At 41.5% G+C, this 22,788-nt stretch overlaps 1 protein-coding gene across 5 annotated transcripts in view; it reads right to left on the reverse strand.

Moving 5' to 3' along the window:
* The window catches only part of ADARB1 (adenosine deaminase RNA specific B1), a 209,159-nt gene that overhangs the window by 12,979 nt on the left and 173,392 nt on the right, over positions 1-22,788 (reverse strand). For all 5 annotated transcript variants that reach the window (XM_059727192.1, XM_059727190.1, XM_059727191.1 and 2 more), the window contains 2 exons: positions 22,489-22,657; positions 12,243-12,424 (listed from right to left, as the gene is read on the reverse strand). In XM_059727192.1, coding sequence (XP_059583175.1) covers positions 12,243-12,424; positions 22,489-22,657 — 351 coding nt within the window. The remainder of the gene's footprint in view (positions 1-12,242; positions 12,425-22,488; positions 22,658-22,788) is intronic.

Below are 22,788 nucleotides of genomic sequence, written 5' to 3' on the forward strand. Positions count from 1 at the left end.
GCTGCCTGTCATGTGGCCCTCGATGGCTTCCCAAAACTCAGTAAGCAGCCCTCCACCCAAAATAATTGCCCGCCCCTGATTTAGATGTAGTTATGCCTATTGTTCTGCCATGGGTATTTCTCATGCTTCTGGGCTTTGCTAATTGCTCCCCTACTTTTTTGCCTGCTATGTGTGTCAGGGTGTTTTCAAGAGGCACTGAGTGTTGGCTATAGCCAGCTCTGGGGATTTCAACTGGGGTGTGCCAATGCTCCTGCTGGGAGCAAAGCTGAAGTTTCCTAACTAGAGGGTCTTTGCACCTCTGCTAAGGGTCAGACCAATCACCATATTTGGGGTCAGGAAGGAATTTTACCCCATGGTCAGATTGGTATGGACTGTGGGGTTTTTGCCTTTTTCTGTAGTGGAGGGAGTGGCCCTCTACCTGGGACCTCTGGAGCATATACTGATGATGTTTTATAGAAGCAGGACACTGGCTGTCATGGTTCCCCTGCTTTCCCTGTGGCAGGTTAGGTTGTTAGGTCTATGTTGTGTCAGAGTTGATGGTAGTCCCAAGCAGAGTTGAGATGATGGTGTACGGACTTGTTTGCATAAGGATAATCCTGCCTCAGGCAGAGGGTTGGACTAGAGTTCCTTCCAGCCCTACTTCTCTATGACTCTATGTATGCACATTATCCAGGTAGCAAGAAATACATATGATACCAGGCAATTAGAATCAACCTTACTTCAATCAAGTTTTCTTGCTTACTGATTTTAAACAATGATTTAAATTGCTGGTTAATCACTCTTACCCAATTATAACGTTTAAAGCTCCTCTCATAAATTCCATATGACTACCACATGTTTAAAATATTGCGACTCTTTTGAAAGTATATAGTTAAGTCTCTGGTTGGGCTTATGTAGCAAGATTAATTCAAATAAAAAAAAAATTCAATCCTAGTTACAGTCTAAGTTTTGCAAGTTCTCCATACAAAACTTTGACATTTCATGTTTCTTTAAATTGCCTGATTTCTTCTGAGAAACATAAGGAAGAGGTCAACAGTTATTTGAGAGAGAGAGAGAGAGAGACTGGTGTGATTTTAACTTTTGCATAGAAGTACAACAAGGTGTTTTATTTCTTTCCTTAAATATATGGTTACCACAGAATATTCATTAGTTCTGACAGGTTAAAAATATGCTAATATTCCATAGAACACAAGCTCTGATTATATGTACACACTGTACGATAAAAACTAGAAGATGGCATATCCTGCATATAAATTAGCTTCTTTAAGCAAGCAGGCAGAATTACTAATAATGTCAACAAGAATCCCAGCAATGGAAGCATGTCAGAAAATGAATTATGACTTCCCATACCAAGTGTGGTTGTTTGAGATGATTGCTTGAATATAATCCCAAAATGTCTGTTCCCTTGTGCTCCAATCAAGGGCATACAAGGAGGCCCAACCCTAACTACTCATCAGCTCCTTCTGACTATAGTTGGCAGAAATGCATCAGCACCTGTCATTTCACTCTGGGGCATTTTGTAAGAGCATGCAATTTCTACTATAGTTTTAAAATTAATTCTAGTGAATGTCAGAGCAATTCATTCATCATTTTAGACATTTTCAGAATAATCTATTTGTGCCTTTAAATACCAGGGTTTTGCTGCACCACTGTGGGACACATTCCTGAGTCCCAAAATGAAAGGTGGACAACTCTAGAACAGCAGATTTGAAAGGACTAAGAATCCCTAAGTGGCCTTTATAGCCTTCAATACTTGGACCAACTCAACTGCTTTAAGATTAACTAGCTCTGAGCCAGCAAGAGAAAGACCAGAACAGTTTAACTACGAAGACTTTATGGTCATAGAAGTTGCCACTGATTTTCCTGTGTCAGAGGCATCTTGGAAATATTTGAGTGCATGGCATCCTGACCTATTAGCATTCAGAATGATAATTCTGGCTTCCTTTACAACATCTGCAGGAACAGCATTCAGCAAGGTATCAATTCATTCCACATTTACAATGTGTGTTAGTTAGCCCAGTGTGAAAGTTGTGTGTGCATTTGCAGATTACCTGAAATATAATTTTCTATGTAAGAAGTCTAGATAGTCTGAGCCTCTGTCCTTGGAAGCAGACTAAAGAAGAGAAGTAAAGTTGGGAATGGTCTTCCAAGCAAAGAAGTCAGGGCAAAGCACCTGAATCTCCTTAAGAGAGAGCTATAATACAGGAAGAAGTTCTAGCTCAACCCTCAGTGCGTGTGGTGTGGAATCCGGTGTTTACGGTCCCCAGGTTGGAGTATTAAGGTAGCTTTAATGGTGATGAAAGTGCCTAACGAATGCCATACACCTCAGGGTTTCTGCTGGTCAGTTGGGGACTGGAAGGAATTTTCTACCCCATAGGAATGCTACTAGATTCTGATGTTTTTCCCACCCCCACATTCCTCTGAGACACTTGGATGCTGTCTATAATTTAAGGCTGGGTTTTATTTTTAATACTTCTGCTGGTACTTAGAAAGCCAGTCGCTCCTGGTTAGAGGGTCTTGTTCCTGTGTTTGGGGTGATAGCAATTACCAAATTTGAAGCCATAAAGGGATTTTTCCCCTAAGTCAGACTGGCAGGGATGATGGATGTTTTACTTTCCTCTGTAGCATGGGGCATGGTTCTTTTCCTAGGATGTTCTAAGCATAATAACCAACTACTTCCCCGTCATTGTAGCTGCAGAGCACAGGACTTTGTCTCCCCTGCTTTTGAATATAGCATGTTGTAGGGGTTTCTTAATGTTTTTGAGAATTGTTCCTTGCAGTTGTAGGTGTTGGTTTGAAGTGGCGATTTGGGGGATTCCTCTGGTTAATGACTGTCTGTGAATGCAGGGACTGGACCTGATTGCCCAGGAGGCCCTTTCTAGTCCTAGGTTCCTATGTCTACATGTTTCACAAGCTACTGAGGTGACAAAAGGATTCTGGTATAAATCACTTTGGTGGTATCTGGGAGAATTGATCATTACTTCTGGAGGTAAGAATCAACCACAGATATTTTACTAGCCCTATGGTGCCTTTGTTGAATGGGACAGCCAGGGGATTTCTTAGTAATCACCAGCAAGCACTTCTGCATCCAAAGATTCAGCAAGTCTCCAGAGACTGCCTCAAGAGTTTGAAGACTAGACTTACAGTCTGTAATTAAGATTAATTAGCCTTCTGAAGCTTTGTGAAGAAGTTCTTTCCTGTCATACTACTCATATTCAGAGGAAAGCCTCAGTGAGGAAAACTACTAAGACATCCAATATGTCAGAGAAGTCAACTGGGTAATGGAGTCCTAATAGAAGGAAGACTTATCTGAACTCTTGGGGTACAGATACATGCAACAGTTGAACAGTTTCAAAATGTCAGTAATTGGGGACTGGTTCACAACTGTATGAAGTGCTGTGGCTCTGACATCAGGAGGTGTGAATGAGCACCCAGCCAAGTATGCCTCACAGTGGGTGAGCTGGGGCAGGGTGCTTGTGCCCATGCTTTGGTGGTACCGGGGGATAGATGCCCTGTGCCTGGGGGTGTTTTCACTTCTGCGCTTTCCCTTCTTTCCTAAATATGAATTCAATAAACTTGTATAACTTGTAAATGACCAAGTCTGCAGCATGCTCATCTAACTTGGGGGCATGGGAGGTGGGGTGAAGTGCTTGGCTTCATGCTTTTTGGCTCCCAGAGGCTGGGGAGGGTGGGGGATGGACATGATGAGGGGCTGTAGTCAAGTACAGAGTGAGGACAGCTGATTTTCAGAAAGATAGCTTTTATTAAACAAGCAGTACAAGGGAGTTCATTGATAAAAAGCAACAAAAGGAAAAAAGGACAGTAAAGTTCTGCCTATAGAAAGTGGCCAGTTTCAGCAGTGTGTGTGGAAGAGGGAGGGGAGCAATGCAGTGTGGATGCCTGGAGGACCAACCAGACCTATGTCACACAACACTTGGCATCCATACATAACTCTAAACTGGTTCACAGAGAACTGGTTCAGAACACTACTCAGTTTTCCAGGTGCCCTTTTGAACTGTTCCAGGCAGATTTAAACCAGCTTAACAGGCTCGTATGTCTGTCTGCTTCAGTTTTAATCCACATTAAACCATTCTAAGTGTTGTGTGTGTCCATGCCCTAAAGGAAAACTGCCTCTAGGACCTGAAGCACAGGCTGTTGAAAATGCAATGTTCAGAAAAGGCTAAGAAGTCTGTCCTATGATATAACTTTTCAGGTGATCTATAAATTAATAATTGTCAAAACTGGGGGAATTTAGAGAATAGCAAAGAACGCACAGGCTGACCAGACCTAAGAGGGATAGGTGTCCTTTCTGGATGAGGACTCCATTATGCACTGCCGATCTTACTGCAAATGGAAATGAGATTGATTCAGATGTCTCCTTCCATTGAGCAGAAGGAGATAGGATGTGGGAATAAAACAAGGTTCCCTAAAGCCCTTAAAGAGGATGAAGACTCAGCTAGATACGTAAGCACCAAAGAAAGCATCAAAGCAACACTCTAGACCCACTACTTAGATCTGTTTTTTAAATTATAGATTTAACCAATGCAGAAAAAAAATCAAATGAAACACATCAATTCAAGGAGTAAGGGAGTATAAAGATGTAAAATAAAAAAAACCCAAAAACAAGCACCCCCCCCAAACAAACAAAACCCACAACCATATAGAAATTACCTTAGAAATTACTAAACACCTAAATGTCCTAAAAAGAACTGAAAGTTGCAGAGAAATCAACCATTATATTCGTGTTCCAAAAACCCATGATCTTTCCTGCCATATTTATGGAAAGAAAACAGAGGCAATAGTAACTATGCCCCTTTTTATGCCTGGGGGTGGGGGGAATGAAAAGGACATAAACATGGCTTCAACGTGCATTTCTATGTATACATATTGAGCTTGAATGTGAAGGACACTCATATTCCCAAGAACAGGAGGAATTCAGAGAAGGAACTTGTCAGAGAACTGTCATGAACAGAACTGCATGAAATGGATAAAGTTAAAAGCACCAAACTACTACAATTATTATTTTTACTATGCCTCTCACCAATCAGTATCTGAATATGATCACCAAGTGTCACAACTTGGACACAAAACTAAAGAGAATTCAAAGTATGAGCAAAGAAATTACTAAAAATCCTGAACAATGCAGGAGCTAAGACTCATAGAATACAAAATAAAGTGTCCCCTCTTCTCACAATCAAAAAGTCCATTTTTCCAGTTATTGCAGACCTCTAACTCGGGAACCCTATAGGGAGTCCACAGAATCTGGCAAGTTTGGACCTGTGGACCTAGTCACCTATGTGCTGTAGGTGAGACCTGCAAGACTTGAGTAATTTAACAAAAAATATTCTGTATTATTTCAGCTGCATGTCTCCAAAAGCAAGCAAGTATGGGCTGTTTCTGTGAAGCTACTTTGAACCAGAACTAAGGTTTCATAGATTTCATAGACATTAGGGCTGGAAGGGACCTCGGAAGATCATCGAGTCCAGCCCCCCGCCCAAAGGGCAGGACGTCAGCTGGGGTCATAGGATCCCAGCAAGATAAGCATCCAGTTTCATCTTGAAGGTGTTCAATGAAGGCGCTTGAACAACCTCTGGTGGCAGGCTGTTCCAGACCTTGGGGGCTCGGACAGTAAAGAAATTCTTCCTTATGTCCAGCCTGAAACGATCTTGTAGTAGTTTGTGACCATTCGACCTCGTCATCCCTTGGGGCGCTCTGGTGAACAAACGTTCCCCCAGATACTGGTGGTCACCCCTGGTAAACTTGTAGGTGGCCATCAGATCACCCCTGAGCCTGCGCTTTTCCAGGCTAAAGAGCCCCAGGGCTCTCAGCCTGTCATCGTAGGTTCTGCTTCCCTGACCCCTGATCATGTGCGTGGCTCTTCTCTGGACTCTCTCAAGCTTCTCCACATCCTTTTTGAATTGTGGAGCCCAAAACTGGACGCAGTACTCCAGCTGCGGCCTCACTAAGGCCGAGTACAGGGGGAGAATGACGTCCCGGGATTTGCTTGAGAAGCATCTATGGATGCAAGCCAGCGTTTTGGTCACTTTACTAGCCACAGCATCGCATTGCAGGCTCATGTTCATCTTGTGGTCACTGATGACCCCCAAGTCTCTTTCTTCCATAGTGCTAGCCAACATAACACTGCCGAGCCTATAAGGATGCTGCAGGTTCTTTTTCCCAAGGTTGATGCAGCATGCTTGCTTTGCCTTCAGCACTCCTCTATCAAAAATAGGTTAGAGAATTTAAAAATATCACCAGCTGTCTCTCTATAGTTTCTGTATACCCTAAACTGAATCAATGATATCTTTTTTGAACTTCAGAAGAGCTATACCACTTTCTTGGCTTTTATTTTGTTTTAGTGAACAAATGCCATGGTCAGTTAGGGTTCAGCAACAGCCATTACTGATCTATTGCACTGAATTTTACTTATTAGTGGGGAAGGTCACCTTCCTCAAAGAATGAAAAAGTGGCTACTTTGATTTCTCTTCAGTGAATGATTCCCTTCCCAGTCTGTGACATTAGGCTGCATGCCTCTTCTCCAGCACATACTGGTGGGAGATCAAACCTTTTTATGAGGTGAAAGGGAATTAAGCACTCAATACATTTATCTAGTAATAAAGAATTAAGGCTCAGAGTTTCAAACACTCTTTAGTATTACCACCTTGTTCAGGTTAAATATATACAGTCCCTAGAAAATCCTGAAGATTGGCTATAGGTCATGTAGACTTGATGCCATTTACAGCTGGTAACTGAGGGTGCTTACAGATGTGGGAAAAAGAACAAAACAAAACGGTGCTTTACTTTGAGCTTGGTGCACCCCTGTGCTGAGTGCAACACATGCCCAGAAGAGAAATCACGTCAGTTTGACCCAACTTGCCCACTGTCTGTGTAGCTTATGCACTTCAGCAGGGCTTTTTGGCATTTTTATCTAATAGTTGATTGAATCAGCTATTAGATAAAAAAAGTGCCAAAAAAGCCTCAATGAAGTTCATGATCTATACAGATGCCGGGGAGCCAGGTCAAACTGACAATTCATCTTCCAGTGAAGTGTCATCTCCCTCCCTCCCACATCTGTCAGCAGCCAAATCCATGTTGGTGAGCAGTGAGTTTTTCCATGCTAGACCTTATCTTTTCCCCAAGAGAAACATATGGGATCTAGCACAATAAACAAAAATTATTGGGGAGGTGAAAGGGGGAAGGAGGAAGAGTGGGATAGAAAGTAAAAGATTTTCTTCTTCCCTGAAAGTTAGCATAACTAAACTATTTTGAGATCATCACTCAAAGGATTTTTCCTTTTTACAATGATGATGATGGCAGAGCCTAATAAAAATCCGATCAAGATTCAGGACTTCATTGCTATTATGCACTGTACAAACAATTAAAACCAGACCCTGCCTGATTCTGGGAGTCATACCAGATAAAACAGGGGCCTATGGGAGAAACACAGGAAAGGGAGGATTGGATAACAATAAAAGTAACAGTTTACCTTAAAAGCTGAAGCCTCAGTTGAATGGTTTCTGCAGAGGAAAAGTCAAACCTATACGGTTTTAGTAAATATGTTATTGGGTATCCACCTGACAACTGTACAGAATTCCTTTGTGGGGCCTGACATTCTTTTTGTCTAGGATCCTACCACAGAATATGTTGAATGGACTTTGATCCCTTCTAGAACCAGGTTATCTTCATTGGTGTCAGAGATTTAAAGTTTCTATGTCTAGGTATTTAAAGTGAAAGAAAAAAATGTGTCTCCAATACAGCATGCATACACATGCTCTTACAAATGGCGAGGCTTCAGGAACATCAAATAAAGAACTTCTTGTGGCACATGGAAAGGAGAGATTACATTTTCCACTAAATTATTCTGAAGGACAAAGTATGATCTTGGATTCTGGGAAGGTGCAGCAGCATGGCTCTACTTTTTAAGACAAAAAATATGGGACACTTTTGTTGCAAACCCAAGAGATGTGTAAGTTACTCTTGTGGAAAGGAAGCACAGAATTGGATATCCACAGCCTGAACAGACAGCTTCTGTTTCTAGCACTGCTGGCAGATCCCAGGTAAGACAGATAAATCTGATTGTACAGATAGGCAAGTTATGCTAAAGAACTTCAGTATCACTGAATGAACCACTGACGACTTGAATAAACTTGTTTATAGAACTACAATGAAATGTGATAAATCTTGGCGAGAGCCGCTAAGCCAAATATAGATCATTTTGTAAGAAATCTAGATGAGCTAGATATGTAGTTTCTTGGGATTGATGTTTCCATTTTAGTACCAGCAGGAAACTTCTGTGTAAACAGTGGTGTAGATACAGGGCCAGGGAAAAGATATGCATCTGCTACTTTGGGGAAATATCCTGTGTTGTTCAGAGCTTGCTACTTACCAGTCAATTTGTCAGACTTAGACAGTCTGGACTAAGTTGCAGTAGCTAGCCCTGGAAGAAGGGATCCTGCTTGTTGCGATTACTCTACTTGGTCTATGTATCATGATTTTGCTGACTCATTTAGCATGAACATAATGACTACTGCTTTCTGTTTTTTCAGCTTTTCATATTACTCAGTGTGGAACACAACTAGGAGAATCTAACTCCTAACATGTCCTTACACAGTTGGAGGTCCAATCATATAACCTCCATGTGGATACATTACTGTTATTATAATTTTAACAGGCCAGTCTGTCCCTTTAAGAGGGAACAGTCAGCCTTGTTGAGGCACCTCAACTGTGGGGCATTTGGATAATGATGAAGTATCCCACTGGGAGCTTAAAACCCTAGAGGAAAGAGATAGGCAGCAAACTGTGAGCAGACAATTTGCAAGGAGGAAAGCAGCAGGCAGGCTTTAAGTTCAACTGCTTGCTGCACAGAGGTTCCAGGCCGCTATACTAGAGCCAGAGCAAAAGGGGATATCTTCCCCGAGTCTGGGACAGGACAGCAGGATTTTGTTTTGCTTATTTTGTTTGTTTAAAAGCCTATCATTTGGGAATGCTGGCTGAGGAACTCTTCAGAAGCCAGCAGGCTTAGCAACCTGCTTACAACAATCATCATCACCATTTTGTCACACTGAGCTTTGGCTCATTCACCTAATGGCTTTATACCTCAGAAGACCCCTAGATTTGTGTCTGGTAACTATTTTGAATCAGCTTGCCTGGTGCTGAAGATGGAATTCTGTGCCTTGATTCATCTTTTGAGTGGTGTTCCCTTCTTCCCCTTTCAGAAGTTGATGCTTATGTATAGTGGATAAACTGGGCCTCAAGAACTGTGCATGGGATCATACTTTAACCAGGGAATAAACAGAGGAAATCAACTAATGGCTGTGGCCTCTGCTTAATGTCTGAAGCATATATAACTCTCATTAGTTAGAACAGCTTCCTTTACTCTCTGAATGTGCTTGGAGAAAGAGCAATGAATGGAAGACCATTCTGGGATGTGTCCTCCAACAGAGAGTAGACTGTTGTTAATAAACCTTGAAATATTGCATAGAGGTCAGGTCTTAAATCCCAATGACTTCTGCCAAAATGCTAGTACCCTGTAAGAGACAGTAGGCTAACTGAAAGCTAAGAAATCATATACAGTACCCAGACATAAAACCAGAAATGTCTACACTACCTTATTTTAAATTATGTACAAAGCTAAGGGAAAATAAATATCCAACAGTGTACAGAAAAAGTTGACAATTCTTCGGGGATTTTGTTTTACTGCCTTAAGAGCTGATGGACTGTTGGAGCTGCTCTACTTTTTGTACTCTTAGCAGGAAGCAAGGACACCAACTGTGCAGGTACAGCTCTGCTGAACAGTCCTATCCCCCCTCCCCTCCCCCCCAAGTAAAGCAGTTTCCTGTGCATGTGACACATTCAGCAGCATTAGACCCTAGGAGGACAGTTGCTTAAGAAAGTTTCTGTTTCATAGTGAAAAAGCCTTTGCATTTTTTTTGAATGCATGCAGGTTGCCAGGGAGTGGCCACCCACCATCATAGCAGCTAGTTTCAAGGATCATGCTAAATTTCCTATTTGCTGACTGCTTTTTCAATCTACTTGCTTAGTTGGTGTCCCTTTTATGCTAACAGTCTTCACTGAAGGCAGCATGAACTTCTCCTCTGCTTGTATTCATTTAGTATTTAGACCTAAGCTTTTGGGGCATACTTAATGATTTATATGTATATAATAGTCACCATATTGCCTAAGCCAGGATGTTCCCCTTTCTTAGACGAATTTGGAATTTCTAATGGTACACCTTTATTCAACTATTTCTATTGGCATTACATTTGATTTTAAAAATATAGTTTTGCTACGAATATAGATGAGAGAATGAGCAATGAGAAAGCAATACTATCACTTAGCAGATGTTCCTACCTTTAAATCACACTACATTCCCCCCTCTAGCTGAATCAGAATACAACCAAAACTGCACAGCTGTGCAGGGAGAGACAGGATTAGGATTCATTAAGCTTGCCCTGGTCTGTGGAGCTTCATTTGCATCTCCATAGAGTAGTGCATTACGAGAGGTGTGGACCTGACAGTGGATCAATGACTACATAGTTGCACTAGCTGAATCCAGCTGTGGTACTGGCAGTACGGATTTTAAAGAGTCAAGCTGTTCTAAATAAATGGAGAAAAAAAAAATCAAATCTGCTTCACCCCATTGCCTTCTTTTTGAGATTTCACATTCAGTCTGAAAGTTCAGAACATTTCAGAAAATTAATCAGTGATGATATAGTTCTGGCAGCAGTACGGAAACAGACAGGACTATTTCATGATAGGTAAAGATAAAATTCTACAGCTAGACTATATAGAACTGAAAGTGAACTAAGCACCTTAGAGACCATAAAGCAACAAGGAATCTGCTTTGAGGAATGTACAATTTAAATACAAAATCGAGGAAACGCACACAATCAGGCTGCAACAACAAACTAAGAAAAATCTCTGTAAGTCAGTTATTGTGGTCTTAACAATATTTACTATTTAGAGCTTTGCGTGCTGCAGTTACTAGTTACTATCATATACTAATGGGTAGGCAACTATTATCCCTTGACTGTTTCCTGAGCTGGGTAGTATTTAGTAACACTTTCGTTTCTAGTTAGAGAGATACTGGTTAATCTGATGTTTTATTCCCATCCCTTATTGTCTAATTGCAAATTCATGTCATTCACTAAACATGCTTTTAAAATGCTACTTTTTCTAAAATATAAACAAACACATGCTAGAAGCCAAGCTGTACAAAACAAAGCAGTGCACACAGCGCTGGGGAAACGCATGTTTTGAGAGGTAAAGAAATTTTCGTTTTAAAGCTTTCATGGCATTATTGTGATAGAAAACTATTGTGGCATTAACTGATAGAAAACTTATTTCTGAAAAGGGTTAAAATACCTAAACATTTCCTTTTAGGGAAGGATTAGTTGAGAAGGACCTTTGAATTCAAATTCCTCTTAGCCCTACTATTTAACAAAATTCTAAAAACAGTATTTAGAGTATTAGACAGCAGCTGCAAAAGATAACTGCAACATTAGTTAATTACACTAGCTGAAGATTGTCATGGTTCTGTTCATCAGATCAGTTTCACAATCTATTTAAAAGTAATCCTAAAGGATGTGCCACCGGGCTCCAAATGCAGCATCTGTGCCCCAACCTACAAGGTTGAAGTAATATTATTATAGTAATTGGGTCATGCATACAAGTTGGGTGCCATGCTAATTAAAGCCAATGCTGCATCCAACAGAGCTTGATGACAGGAAGAAAATACAACCAATGGCAGCTGGGAACTTCTCTCCATCCATATTTAGTTGATTATTGATCTAGAAATTGTGAACCAAATGTTTGTGCATCTTGGCACACTGCCAATGACGTAGACTGCTCAACAAATATCTGCAATGGCAAGAGAAGTAACAGTGACACACTATTCTGAGGATGGGAAGGGAAGAAAATTTTCACCAAACCCAGGCTTTCATCTTTACTGATGTACCACTGGGGTGTCTGAATTCTGAAGACAATAGATAAATATAGCCATGTATAATGGCTCTCACAGAAGACTCCAGAGACTCTTATTAGTGTCTCTCGACACGCAAAAGGGCCTTGAAATGGTAATTCTAGTCGATATAACTTCTTAAGTTTGGATCATAACTTCCTTGTTGTAGCCACAAAGCAACTTGCTCACAGTACATAATTTGCAATGTTTTGAGAACTGCAATATTATGTTACTGCTGGAATAGATTCAGTTACCAGCACAGCCTTCCCCATTAGATACTTGCCACTAAGTAAAGGTCTGTTGAGTGTATACAGAGTTGGTAGATCTTCTATCTCTGCTATCCGCTGGTATACTGCTCTGGATAGATGGTCCCCATGATATAAACTCCCCAAGATGATGCTAGAGAAGTAAATTGGCTCCACAAAGAGGCTAAGTAAGGCTCCTTGAATACCCAACACGTTCCACCTAAGGGGAAGGAAAACAAAAAAAACTTTCTTTTTAATGGAACAAGTAATCTCTACCAGAAACAAAAGCAGTCAATCTCAATGGACTAGACTTTCAGTCCTCACTACTGACCAGAGCCTGACCATGTTGTGGTGAGACTTTGTAGCCTGCCAGCATCTTGCACCCTACCTTTATACTATGCCTGTAGCATCTGAATGGAATCCTGAGCAAGAAGCCCTAAATCAGCAGGTGCTGCATATTTGTTATTTGGAACCTGAGCCTAATTCTCAGGGACAGAGTCCATGACTGCTTCTTCACTGTGACATGTGGTAGTGTTTCTCTTGTTTGTAATGATGGTTGAATGTCTCCAGACAGTCAGTAATGAAGTCCCCTTTTCCCAGGATGTAAGATCTAGGAGGGAGAGGACTCATTTCCAGGATCCTCTGCCTCAAGAGAAGGGAAAATTCTGATCTTCCTCCTTTCCTGCCACAAAAAGGTGTTTGCAACCATGTCGCACAAGGCAGAAAGGTGACCAGATATGCTGAAGGATTCTCTGACAAGATCCTGATCATACATTCTTTGCCTTTTAAGCAACCTCACACCGTCTGTAGTAACCCTGCTTACACCATTTTGTGCAAGAGCAGAATAGATCAGGTGGGTACAGAACTAGTATGTGCAAAGGCAAAGCACACGTTTCTACTTCTGTGTTCAAAATGATAGAAATTTAGCTTGGGGTATGGATGACAGCCAAGCATACTGAAGAAGCAAGGTTTACTTGGTAATATCTTTTATTGTATAGTTGCAGGAAATGTTAATTACTTTTCAGGTACAAAGTGCCCTTCATCAAGGTACTCTGCAAAGCTATTGAGAGAGATGTTAGACAAGCCCCACAGCTTGTATAATTTCTCTCCCATTTATACAGCCGGTCTAATAAAAGATAATACCAAAAAGCCTTGCTGATCGCCGTTTCCTGGATTATCGTGGCTACAACAACATTCCTCCATTAATGAAACATGAAAGATGTATGTAAGTCTCAAACTCCATTGTGGGACATATGAATTAGTCTCTTTTCTACAATATACATGCAGAACAGCTCTGGAAAATTAAGAAAGCATATTTGATTATAGCTGCTATGGTTATGGGCAGTCTTGAGCATGGGAGCATAAACAGGGGAAGGCACAAGGTTTCTCCTGGTGCCCCTGTCATAGAACCTAGCTACACCTGCAATCCTAGTGGTTGACTGAGTATAGGGCCTTTGAAAACAGGTCAGCATTAGTTGCAGCTGTAGAGAATAAACACACACCTAAGGAAGCTTTGGAAGGCCTCAAGCCTTGGTGACACACAGTGCTTCTGGACTTTTCATCTGGGATTCATACTACCCTCAACACAGGCCAGAATCTAAGGTATAAGTGAACAACTTGCTAAAAAGCTTGTAAAAAATAATATATTAAAACTGTATAGGAAACCTGTAAAAGTACAAATAAAAAAAAGAGCTCAAGAAAACAATTTATTTACACACATATCCCATAATGTGGATGCAAATGAAAACACCATATATTAGCTTACTTATCCATCATTAAAAGTATTGTTCCAAGTTGCTGGGAGAGGAGAATTTTGCATTAATGCAAAATGTTGTAAGGGAATTATTATAACTTATTTTCTATATTATTAAAATTAAGGAATGTTTTATGTGACATTGAAATTGTAACTTCCAGACAAAAAATGGAAAATCAGATGAAAGGTATCATAAGAAAATCATACCTATTTAACTAATTTTAAGCCTAAGCAATATTTATAATAAAATAGGCTACATGAGAGTTTGACACAATTTTACCACAAGTAAAATGTTGTCAGTATAATAATTGGGTATCTGCCAAAAAACTCTGAACGTCATTTCTTCATTACTTACAGTGTTACCTCTCCCAACTATACAAAAGTGTAGGGACTACTGCAAGACAGAGGCCACATTATTTGAGGAAAAAAATAAGGAATTGGAAGCAAACACTGTAAAATGTGCAATTATAATTGAACCCCAAATCTGCACATACACAAATTAATGGTCACTTCTGCGATTAAGAGTAACTTCTGCAGGTTTGGCCTGTCAGACTAAAAAGACATCTCATTTGTTGTGGTCCTGACTGACCCGAGTCAAAATCCACAGCAGAAGAGGAGCAGCACTGCTGTTTACACACGGTGCCCTGCTGTTTCTTTTCAAGAAGGTGACCAGGGAAAGTACAGCCTGACAGGCTCGTTTCTGGAATGATTGGCAATTAACTTAAATGAGTTGCGATTACCTCACAGAAGGAACACCGTTTCACAGGTCAAGTGGGGCAATGGACTCCATGGGTGCATCTCCATGAGTGGAAATGTGCACTTCCCCAGAGACAAACAGCAGCGGCACAATGTGTGCCACTGCTACTTGTCCCTGGGGAATGCCTGTGCCACACACCCTCTGGCATGTGGCACATTGCCCCAGGTTGGGTAGGGGAGGCTGAGCTGGCCCCAGCAGCCTTACCTGGCAGCCGGAGTGTGGTTCTAGCCAGCTAGGCTCCAGTTTTGGGCAGTGTGCACGGCCCTGCCTTTTTTTTTTTTAAGCTGTGGGATTTTTTTAGCTGTGGGGAGAGATCCCAGGGTCAACCCCCTCCCCCACGCTGCTAACACCTTAATGTGTGGTGTGCTGCATTGCAGACAGGTCTGTGACCCCACATACTGCATGTCCGCGCTCGCCTGGATGCATCCTCTATGTCTGTAGGAGCCAGAACAAAACACTTTCTCTTGGGAGAAGTCTATTTACATGCTTAGATTTAAATTTTATAATCATTAGCAGGAAAATCTGGATACCTGTTTTACAAGAGGGCAGAGCTCTCCTATATGCCTCTTGTAAGACATGTATGCCCTCTGTGCCCTGAAGTAGGTTCCTCTATGGTGAGGTTTTTCTCAGTCTTTCTCTGGGACATCAGATATTGACCATGGCAAGATAGGGGGCATTGAGCAATGTACATTGGTGCTCCTAGTGATCCAGAGAAAACTTTCAGTTGCCTGACTAATGGGTTTTTCTTTCCATGTTTCAGGTTAAATCAAATGCCAGATTTAGGGTAAAAAAGAAATCCCCTTCAAAGGATTCCCCATCTTACCCCCTCAGATAAAACTGTCAAGGATTGTTGGAGAGGTTTTGTTTTGTTTCAAGGTGGTGGGGGGTTGTCTTCAGTTGTAGCATGGGGCATGACCCACTTGTTAGGATCATCTGCATTATTTTGATCAACAACTTTCCTTCCAGTGAAGGGGCCCAGATGGCATCCTTGGTTTCTTCTGCTTTATTTATAAGGCACACTGTACTTTGAGTCCTTTTTTTTGTTGCTGTTGCTCTGAAGACCCTACTCTTGTTAAAAGACCCTGAGGAGTGTTTTCTGGCTTGTGGTATATAAGAGGGGCCAGAGTATTCATGTTCATTATACCTGCAATTGAAGAGGACTGAACTCAATGGTCTCTTCTACTTATACTTTTACATCTCCAGTCCTCCAGACCCTCTGAAAATTAGTCTCATATTTCTGGTATCCAAAGGGAAGTCACTTTCCTGTCAAAAAGCTTCCATCTCACCACCTAGCTAATTCCCTTTATTGCTAATGTTAATATGGGCTCCAAGATACAAATAAGATTTTGCTTGTACTTTTTGCTTTCTTCTATTTTCATTTTTATTATATCTAGCATAAGAGAAGAAAAGCAACAGGTTTACAAGGAATCTTTCAGATAGAAGGAAAAGGTTGGCTTCCTGCTGTCAGGTTTCCATTTCAAACTAATATAAATTCAAGACCAGTGATGCTACAAGTACTATGTGATTCTCAATGTACATGTTGTTCATGATGCAAATCAATTTCATATCTCTAAATATATTTAAGAAGCTTATATGCTTTTTTAATTATTCATCAAATACTCTAGCACAACCTACATGCACAACATTGTGATACTCCACATAAGAGCTGCTGGCAGAAACTACAAACGAAGACTGTGGAATTGGCACTCTAAGAGCAGTACAAGAAGCTTATTTTTGTTGAGGTAAATCAACTCAGCTAGAGTACTCTAGACTTTTATGGCTGGCCTGGTGGACCAACCTATTCTGTAAAAGTGGTGTTGTGGTTACCTAGATACAGGAGTGTCAGATAAGGATATTCTCAAAAACACCATTTCCAAAAGAGATGTACTCTGTCAACACTTCCCTAGTGGTGGACAGAAACAACTGCTGTTACACTGTGGACAAGGAAGTAGGGCTGTCAGGATCTCCTAAGGCTGAAGAACAAGATGAAAGAACCTTAATCTGAGAATACCAACAGCCAACCAACATTTCTCTATGTACCAGTAACTGCTTTGCCTGGTGTACCATCCAAGTTCAAGAGACTCACGATTGTGAGGAATATAGAAGTGAGGGATGAGATGGGGGCAGAAAGAGAGGACTGAGGAGGTCACCAATCCTGACAAAGACAAACTATTAGAGCAAAAACTAGTACTCCTTTCAAGGAACAGTGTCAAACATGCAAGAGGAAAGACTGCAAAGGAGAAAAAAGACGCCTATAACAACACTGTGGGCATGTCCTACACAAGATGCTACACTGCCATAGTGATGAGCTACAGTGACAGCCTGTTGCTATGGTGACGTAGCATCAGTGGGCACAAACCATGATGCCGACCGACACTATGTTGCTGTAGCAACAAGCTACATTGCCGTAGCTCATCACTATGATAACGTAGTGTATAAAAATAACTGTGGGCTGCTGGGACTGCACAGTATGAAGTGTACTGCACCGATACTGCTAAAGCAACTACCAAATGCTGCACAGTACTAAATACACAGTCAGGAGCATGCTCCCAGTAAGCAACAATTTTAGTATGCTTTTTGAATAGGCAGATGCTCTGATTTTCAGGAGAAATGTGGCAAGGAAATAAAAGCCTCTACATACATACTCAAGATGATAATCCATATCAGTAAAATCCTGAGGAAGGAATAGGGAATGGTAGTAATTCAATTTACTCAGTCCCTATGATGAGACAGATATGAGAGTACTCTGTCCCTAAAGAGCATTCAAGACAAGGATGCATGTACTTGCTTGTTATCAAGATAAGAATATTGATGCACCCCTTGCTGTAGAAACCGACCATCAATAACATTAAGATAGCAAAGACCACAAGTCAATGTGTTAAAGACTCTGTGTGTGCAATTAAGTTCTTTCAAACAGTGAAAACCAGTGAGGAAAATGACTGACCTCTACTGTGGCTTTACAGAAACAAAACAAAACCCTTCTCCAGAGCTCTTTGGTGTTCTTTCACACAGAAATATATCAGAAAACAATTCTGCTACACTGGAAGGGCAACATAGATAGCTCTCTTTGGAAATAAATCTGAAGTAACGAATGAAGTCCTAATGACTCATTTTTCACATCGACAAAACACGACCAATAATGCTCCCATTGTGAAGCTTTCTTCTTTGTGTCTGTAATGTTTTGTGAGAACTTCAAGACATTATTGGCAGCCAATAAATCTACATGAACATAAGGCTGGAGATGAAATGTACAGATCAGTAATGAAAGAAAATGCAAGCAATTCCAAAGTTAAGACTGCTTTTTAATAAAGCAGGTGAATGTCTGAAAATGCATAGTTATGGCACTCAATCTTAATGGTACCTGGAGTAACCACTTTAATATGAAAAAATGTTTACATGTTTATTAACCCAGATTAAATTAAATTAGTTGTAAAGACGTAAATTTTTATTTCCCATATCCTTTTCCCTTCTGAGGCCATTACAAAGCAGTGTTAATATTGTTGGGTATTCAGGGTGGACCCCATCTTTCACCCTTTCCTTCCAACCTAGAGCAAAATTATCAGGTTTCTTGCTTTGTCTCCTTTTCTCTTTTAGAGGGGTGAGGTGAAAAGATGAAGTAAAATGAAAGGATGATTTTCTGGCTGAGGTCAAATAGTCAGGGATAGGGTTTCACAATTCCTTGCCTTCTTGTTTTCTAGTAGCTGGCACCATAAACCATACTGCTGCTCATATGTTAACACACTTATGTAGTAAGACAAAAGACTGGCAGAACATAAGAGATGCCATACTAGATCAGACCATCAACCCATCTAGCCCAGTATTCTGCATCTCAGTGGCACAGATCAGATTCCAAGGGGAAGAGTATTTATGCAAGGCCTATCCAGACTGATGTGTCCCTTGCCAACGTGCAGTTTCCATCTAGGTTCTTGGGTTCCGACAACACATGCATATAAAAGATGTATACATGACACCAAAGCTGTAGCAGAGAAAGCCCATGTCTCGCTATATCATGGGCATTTCCCTGTTTGTTGGCTATAACTGGTAAGTTGATGGCCTACTGCCCATCATTAGAGAAGACAATCAATGACCTGCACTGAGGTTTCACAACTAGTCACCTTTGTTGCTGAAGTAAAAAGGAAGAGAAGAGAAGTGTAGAGGAGAGAATATTGGCCCAGAAGGATAGCTGCAAGTTCTTAGAGGTCTAGCATTTCTACAAGCCACAGTGGAGCTGGACAGTTAGCTGCTAATGGGCAGCAAACTAGAGTTGTGACAAAGTAATTTTGAATATAAGCTGATCATGTGCCAAGAATCAAATTGCCTATATAAATTCATGAGAGCAGAATTACCCCAACTTCTCTAGATTAAAGGATTTACTGAGCAATAAAATGTTATTCTTACCAAAATAAAACAATAACCATAATGTTGCTTCAATAGTTAGTAGACTGACTTGATAAATTACATTTTTTCTATAATATCATAGTGTCACAGACACAAATTAACTTTAATTAGGAGACATCTTTTGAAAATCTCAATAAAAATCCAATGACACATGACATTTTTTTAGTAATATTATGGTAACAAATAATAGAAATTGCACAATAATAAATAAATTAAAGTGAAATTGGCAGAATGCAGTTAACTGCCATGGAAATATTGAATGTAAAATAATGGGCCTCCTTGCTACTCATACAGCCTCTGCTCCACGAGTCTCTGGGTCATCTCCATTTCCTTCACCAACATAAACACATTTCCAATCTCTCTGGCCCCTAAGAAAGGAAATATTTATTTATGTAAGCGTGACCTGGATTCTGCTGTGCATTACACACAATCAACACAATAGTGAATTGAGTGCTAGCTGAATAACCTTTCTTTTTTTCTAAACTGATGATGTTATAAGTCGTCAAATGAACACAGGATGATTTTTACATCTTGGATGGACTTTAGAAAGTTGACAGATAAGCTCTTGACCTGCAAGGTGGCAACTTCACTTGAAAGTTATTGAGAAAGAATATATAAGAAATCACATATCATTTTTAGGAAATTACTTGTCAACATATAACAATCTTTCATTGCCCCAAGTTTTGAAGAGATCATGAACATATACTTCATAGGACTTTAACAAATAAAGGTGCAATTTCCTCACTGATTACTTTCAGAAAACTCTGGAGGCTGGATAACTAAGGGTGCTTCTGAATGTGACAAATTGGTCTTTACAGTGGTTTAATTGCCCTTTTGCACCACTTTAATGGCATTGCTATTTACTTGTTCGGTGGCATATTCCACTCTAATTTCATGTACATGAACATGAACGATGTACATGTTCAGCGGCGTATTTTGCTTTAAATGACTTTGTTACGTAGTGACGTAAAACCCATCCGAGATATTTTAGTTTGCTATGTAATGAAGTGCAATAGTGCACGGGGTACTAGAAGCCCAGACGTGCTCGGGGAACCTTGGGCTGAGCGGGCTTCCAGTGCCCCATGCGTTGTCCTTGCCACGTTCTCCTCCCAACAGTACACCCAGCAACCCTCCTGCCACCTTGCTGCACTGCCCCAAGGGCAAGCCAGCCCATTCCTGGGTGGTCCCAGGCAGTGGGAAGGCAGCAGGGACGGTGCAGGGGTTCTGGAGCCTACCTGCCTCTCCCACAGCCAGGGGGTGAGCTGCCGGCAGGCCAAGGGGCCCCTGAGCTACGGGGGACCTTGGACCTTCCCTCCATGGTGGTGGCGCTCCCAAGGCAGCACCTACTCCCTAGCACCCGGCCCTGGCGGTCCCAGGGGGCACTGCCACTGCGGAGGGAAGCACCAGGCCCCACACAGCTGTGCGACCTGGTAGCAGCTCATATGGGCAGGCTCCACTAAGAAAAAACAAAAAGAAAAAAGGAGTGAGGAAACTGATCTTTTTTTTTTTCCCCCCCTTCTGAAGCCTGCCTGCCTGCCTGAGCTGTGCAGGGCCTGGTGCTTCCTTCCATGGCTGCAGCACCCCCTGGGACCACCTGGATGGGCTGCTAGCGGGTGGGTGCTGCCACCGCCATGGAGGGAATCACTGGGCCCTGTGCGGCTCAGGCAAGCAGGCAGGCTCCAGGAAGGAAAAAAAAAGTTAGGCTCCTCTCTTTTTCTTTTTTTTTCTTCAGTCGAACCTACCTACGTGAGCGGCTGCCGGGTTGCACAGCCCCTGAGCTGTGTGGGTTCTGGTGCTTCCCTCCACAGTAGTGGTGCCCCCTGGGACCACCCGGGTCAGATGCTAGCAGGCAGGTGCTGCCTGGGGGTGGGGTGCTGTTGCCACGAAGGGAAGGACCAGGGCACCCCATAGATCAGGGACTACTTGGTCTGCTGGTGGCTCGTTCCCAGGTCACGGGAGAGGCAGGCAGGCCCAGGGGAGGGGGGTGTCAGGGAAATGATAAGGCCCCTCACCGCTTTTTTTTTTTTTCCTGGCGGAGCCTGCGGGGAAGGGAAGGGGAGGAAGGGGCAGGGGGGCCGTGATGCACTGTGATGTCACGTGATATCACAGAAGTCCTTAAATTGAAACAGTGGATTTTTGTGTCATTCAAAAACTCACTATTTCAATTTAGGAAGAACCAAACTCCTGTCACATATACAAGCACCCTAAATAAGTAACTTTTTCTGTGTTTTTTAACTCTGCTTTAACACTCATATATTATAATGAATATATCTTGTCCTGTAAGCCAGACAGGGACCATTTAATGTGCTTGTGCATTGTCTAATATGTAGAACCCCAGCTAAAGGTATTATCACACACGATGGGGAAATTCGCATTTATTGCAGGAGAGGAGAGAAATCAATACAATATGTGGAAAAGCTTCAGAGTGTCCAGAGGAGAGCCACGCATAAGATCAGAGGGCAGGAGAATGGCCTTATGATGAGAGGCTGATAGCCATGGGACTCTTCAGGCTGGAAAAGCACAGGCCCAGGGGTGACTTAGTGGCTACCTATAAGTATATAAGGGGTGTACATCAGGATCTGGGTCACCAGAGCGCCCCAAGGGATGACAAGGTCAAACGGTCACAAACTCCTCCAAGACTGATTCAGGCTGGACACAAGGAAAAAACTTCTTTATTGTCCAAGCCCCCAAGGCCTGGAATAGATTGCCCCCAAAGGTGGTGCAAGCATCTAGTCTGGACTCCTTAAAAAACATATGGATGCCTATCTTGCTGGGATCCTTTGACCCTAGCTGACTTCCTGCCCCTGGGGCAGGGGGCTGCACTCGATGATCTTCCAAAGTGCCTTCCAGCCCTAATGTCTATATTTCACCCATTTTGCAGCTTTAAATCTAATAATTTTTCAACCAACTTTTGTTTGAGAAAAACACTCCTTTTAATGAAAAATGAAAGAATTTACATGCACAATAACCTCAGATAAGGAAGTTTAATACTCCTCTTGTGTTATTTATGGGAATTGACAGTATGGACAGTAAAAAGAAAGTTAAATATTATTCAAGAATATTAAGGGAATACAAAGAAACGTCAGGAAAGCCAAAAGTAGCTAATTTATACTATTAGAACCTTCATCAATAGAATTACAGGACCTAATTATCATGCTGAAAGATCAGGTTAAATGGACTGACCCACAGTCAGTTAATTCACCTCAGGAATCAACAAGTGATAGAGATAAGATATTGCCAACTTTATTTCTGAGGTCAATGTAGATATCACGTATTTCTTCCAGCTATCTAGGTTTTAGGATGCAACTTGTAACTGAAATCATTTGTGCGGCAATCAGATAAGAGTAACAAAGAAACCAAACACTTAACATCTCACCTAGCTATCTTGTCACTGCATGACATGGTAAGCAGCCTCTCTCCCTGTAGTACTCCATCCCAGGTCTGGATAGTTGTTGTAGAGCGGACAGGAATTGTCCCTTCTCCAGATTCTATTTTTGTCCGTAGCTGTCCTCTTGCTTTACGGTTTGGATGCCTGTCTCCCTGATCTAGGTGACAAAAATTGTTTATAATTAAATTGAGAGAGAATATTAATGTATTTTATAGAAACTGATGGTCATCAAATGAGAAAAGGCAACCTATTTTTTAGCTGGTAACCATCTTGAAAAAGCTCATTAAT

This window comes from Alligator mississippiensis, chromosome 4 (assembly GCF_030867095.1).
Source record: "Alligator mississippiensis isolate rAllMis1 chromosome 4, rAllMis1, whole genome shotgun sequence".
In the NCBI taxonomy this organism is placed as follows: Eukaryota; Metazoa; Chordata; order Crocodylia; family Alligatoridae; genus Alligator; species Alligator mississippiensis.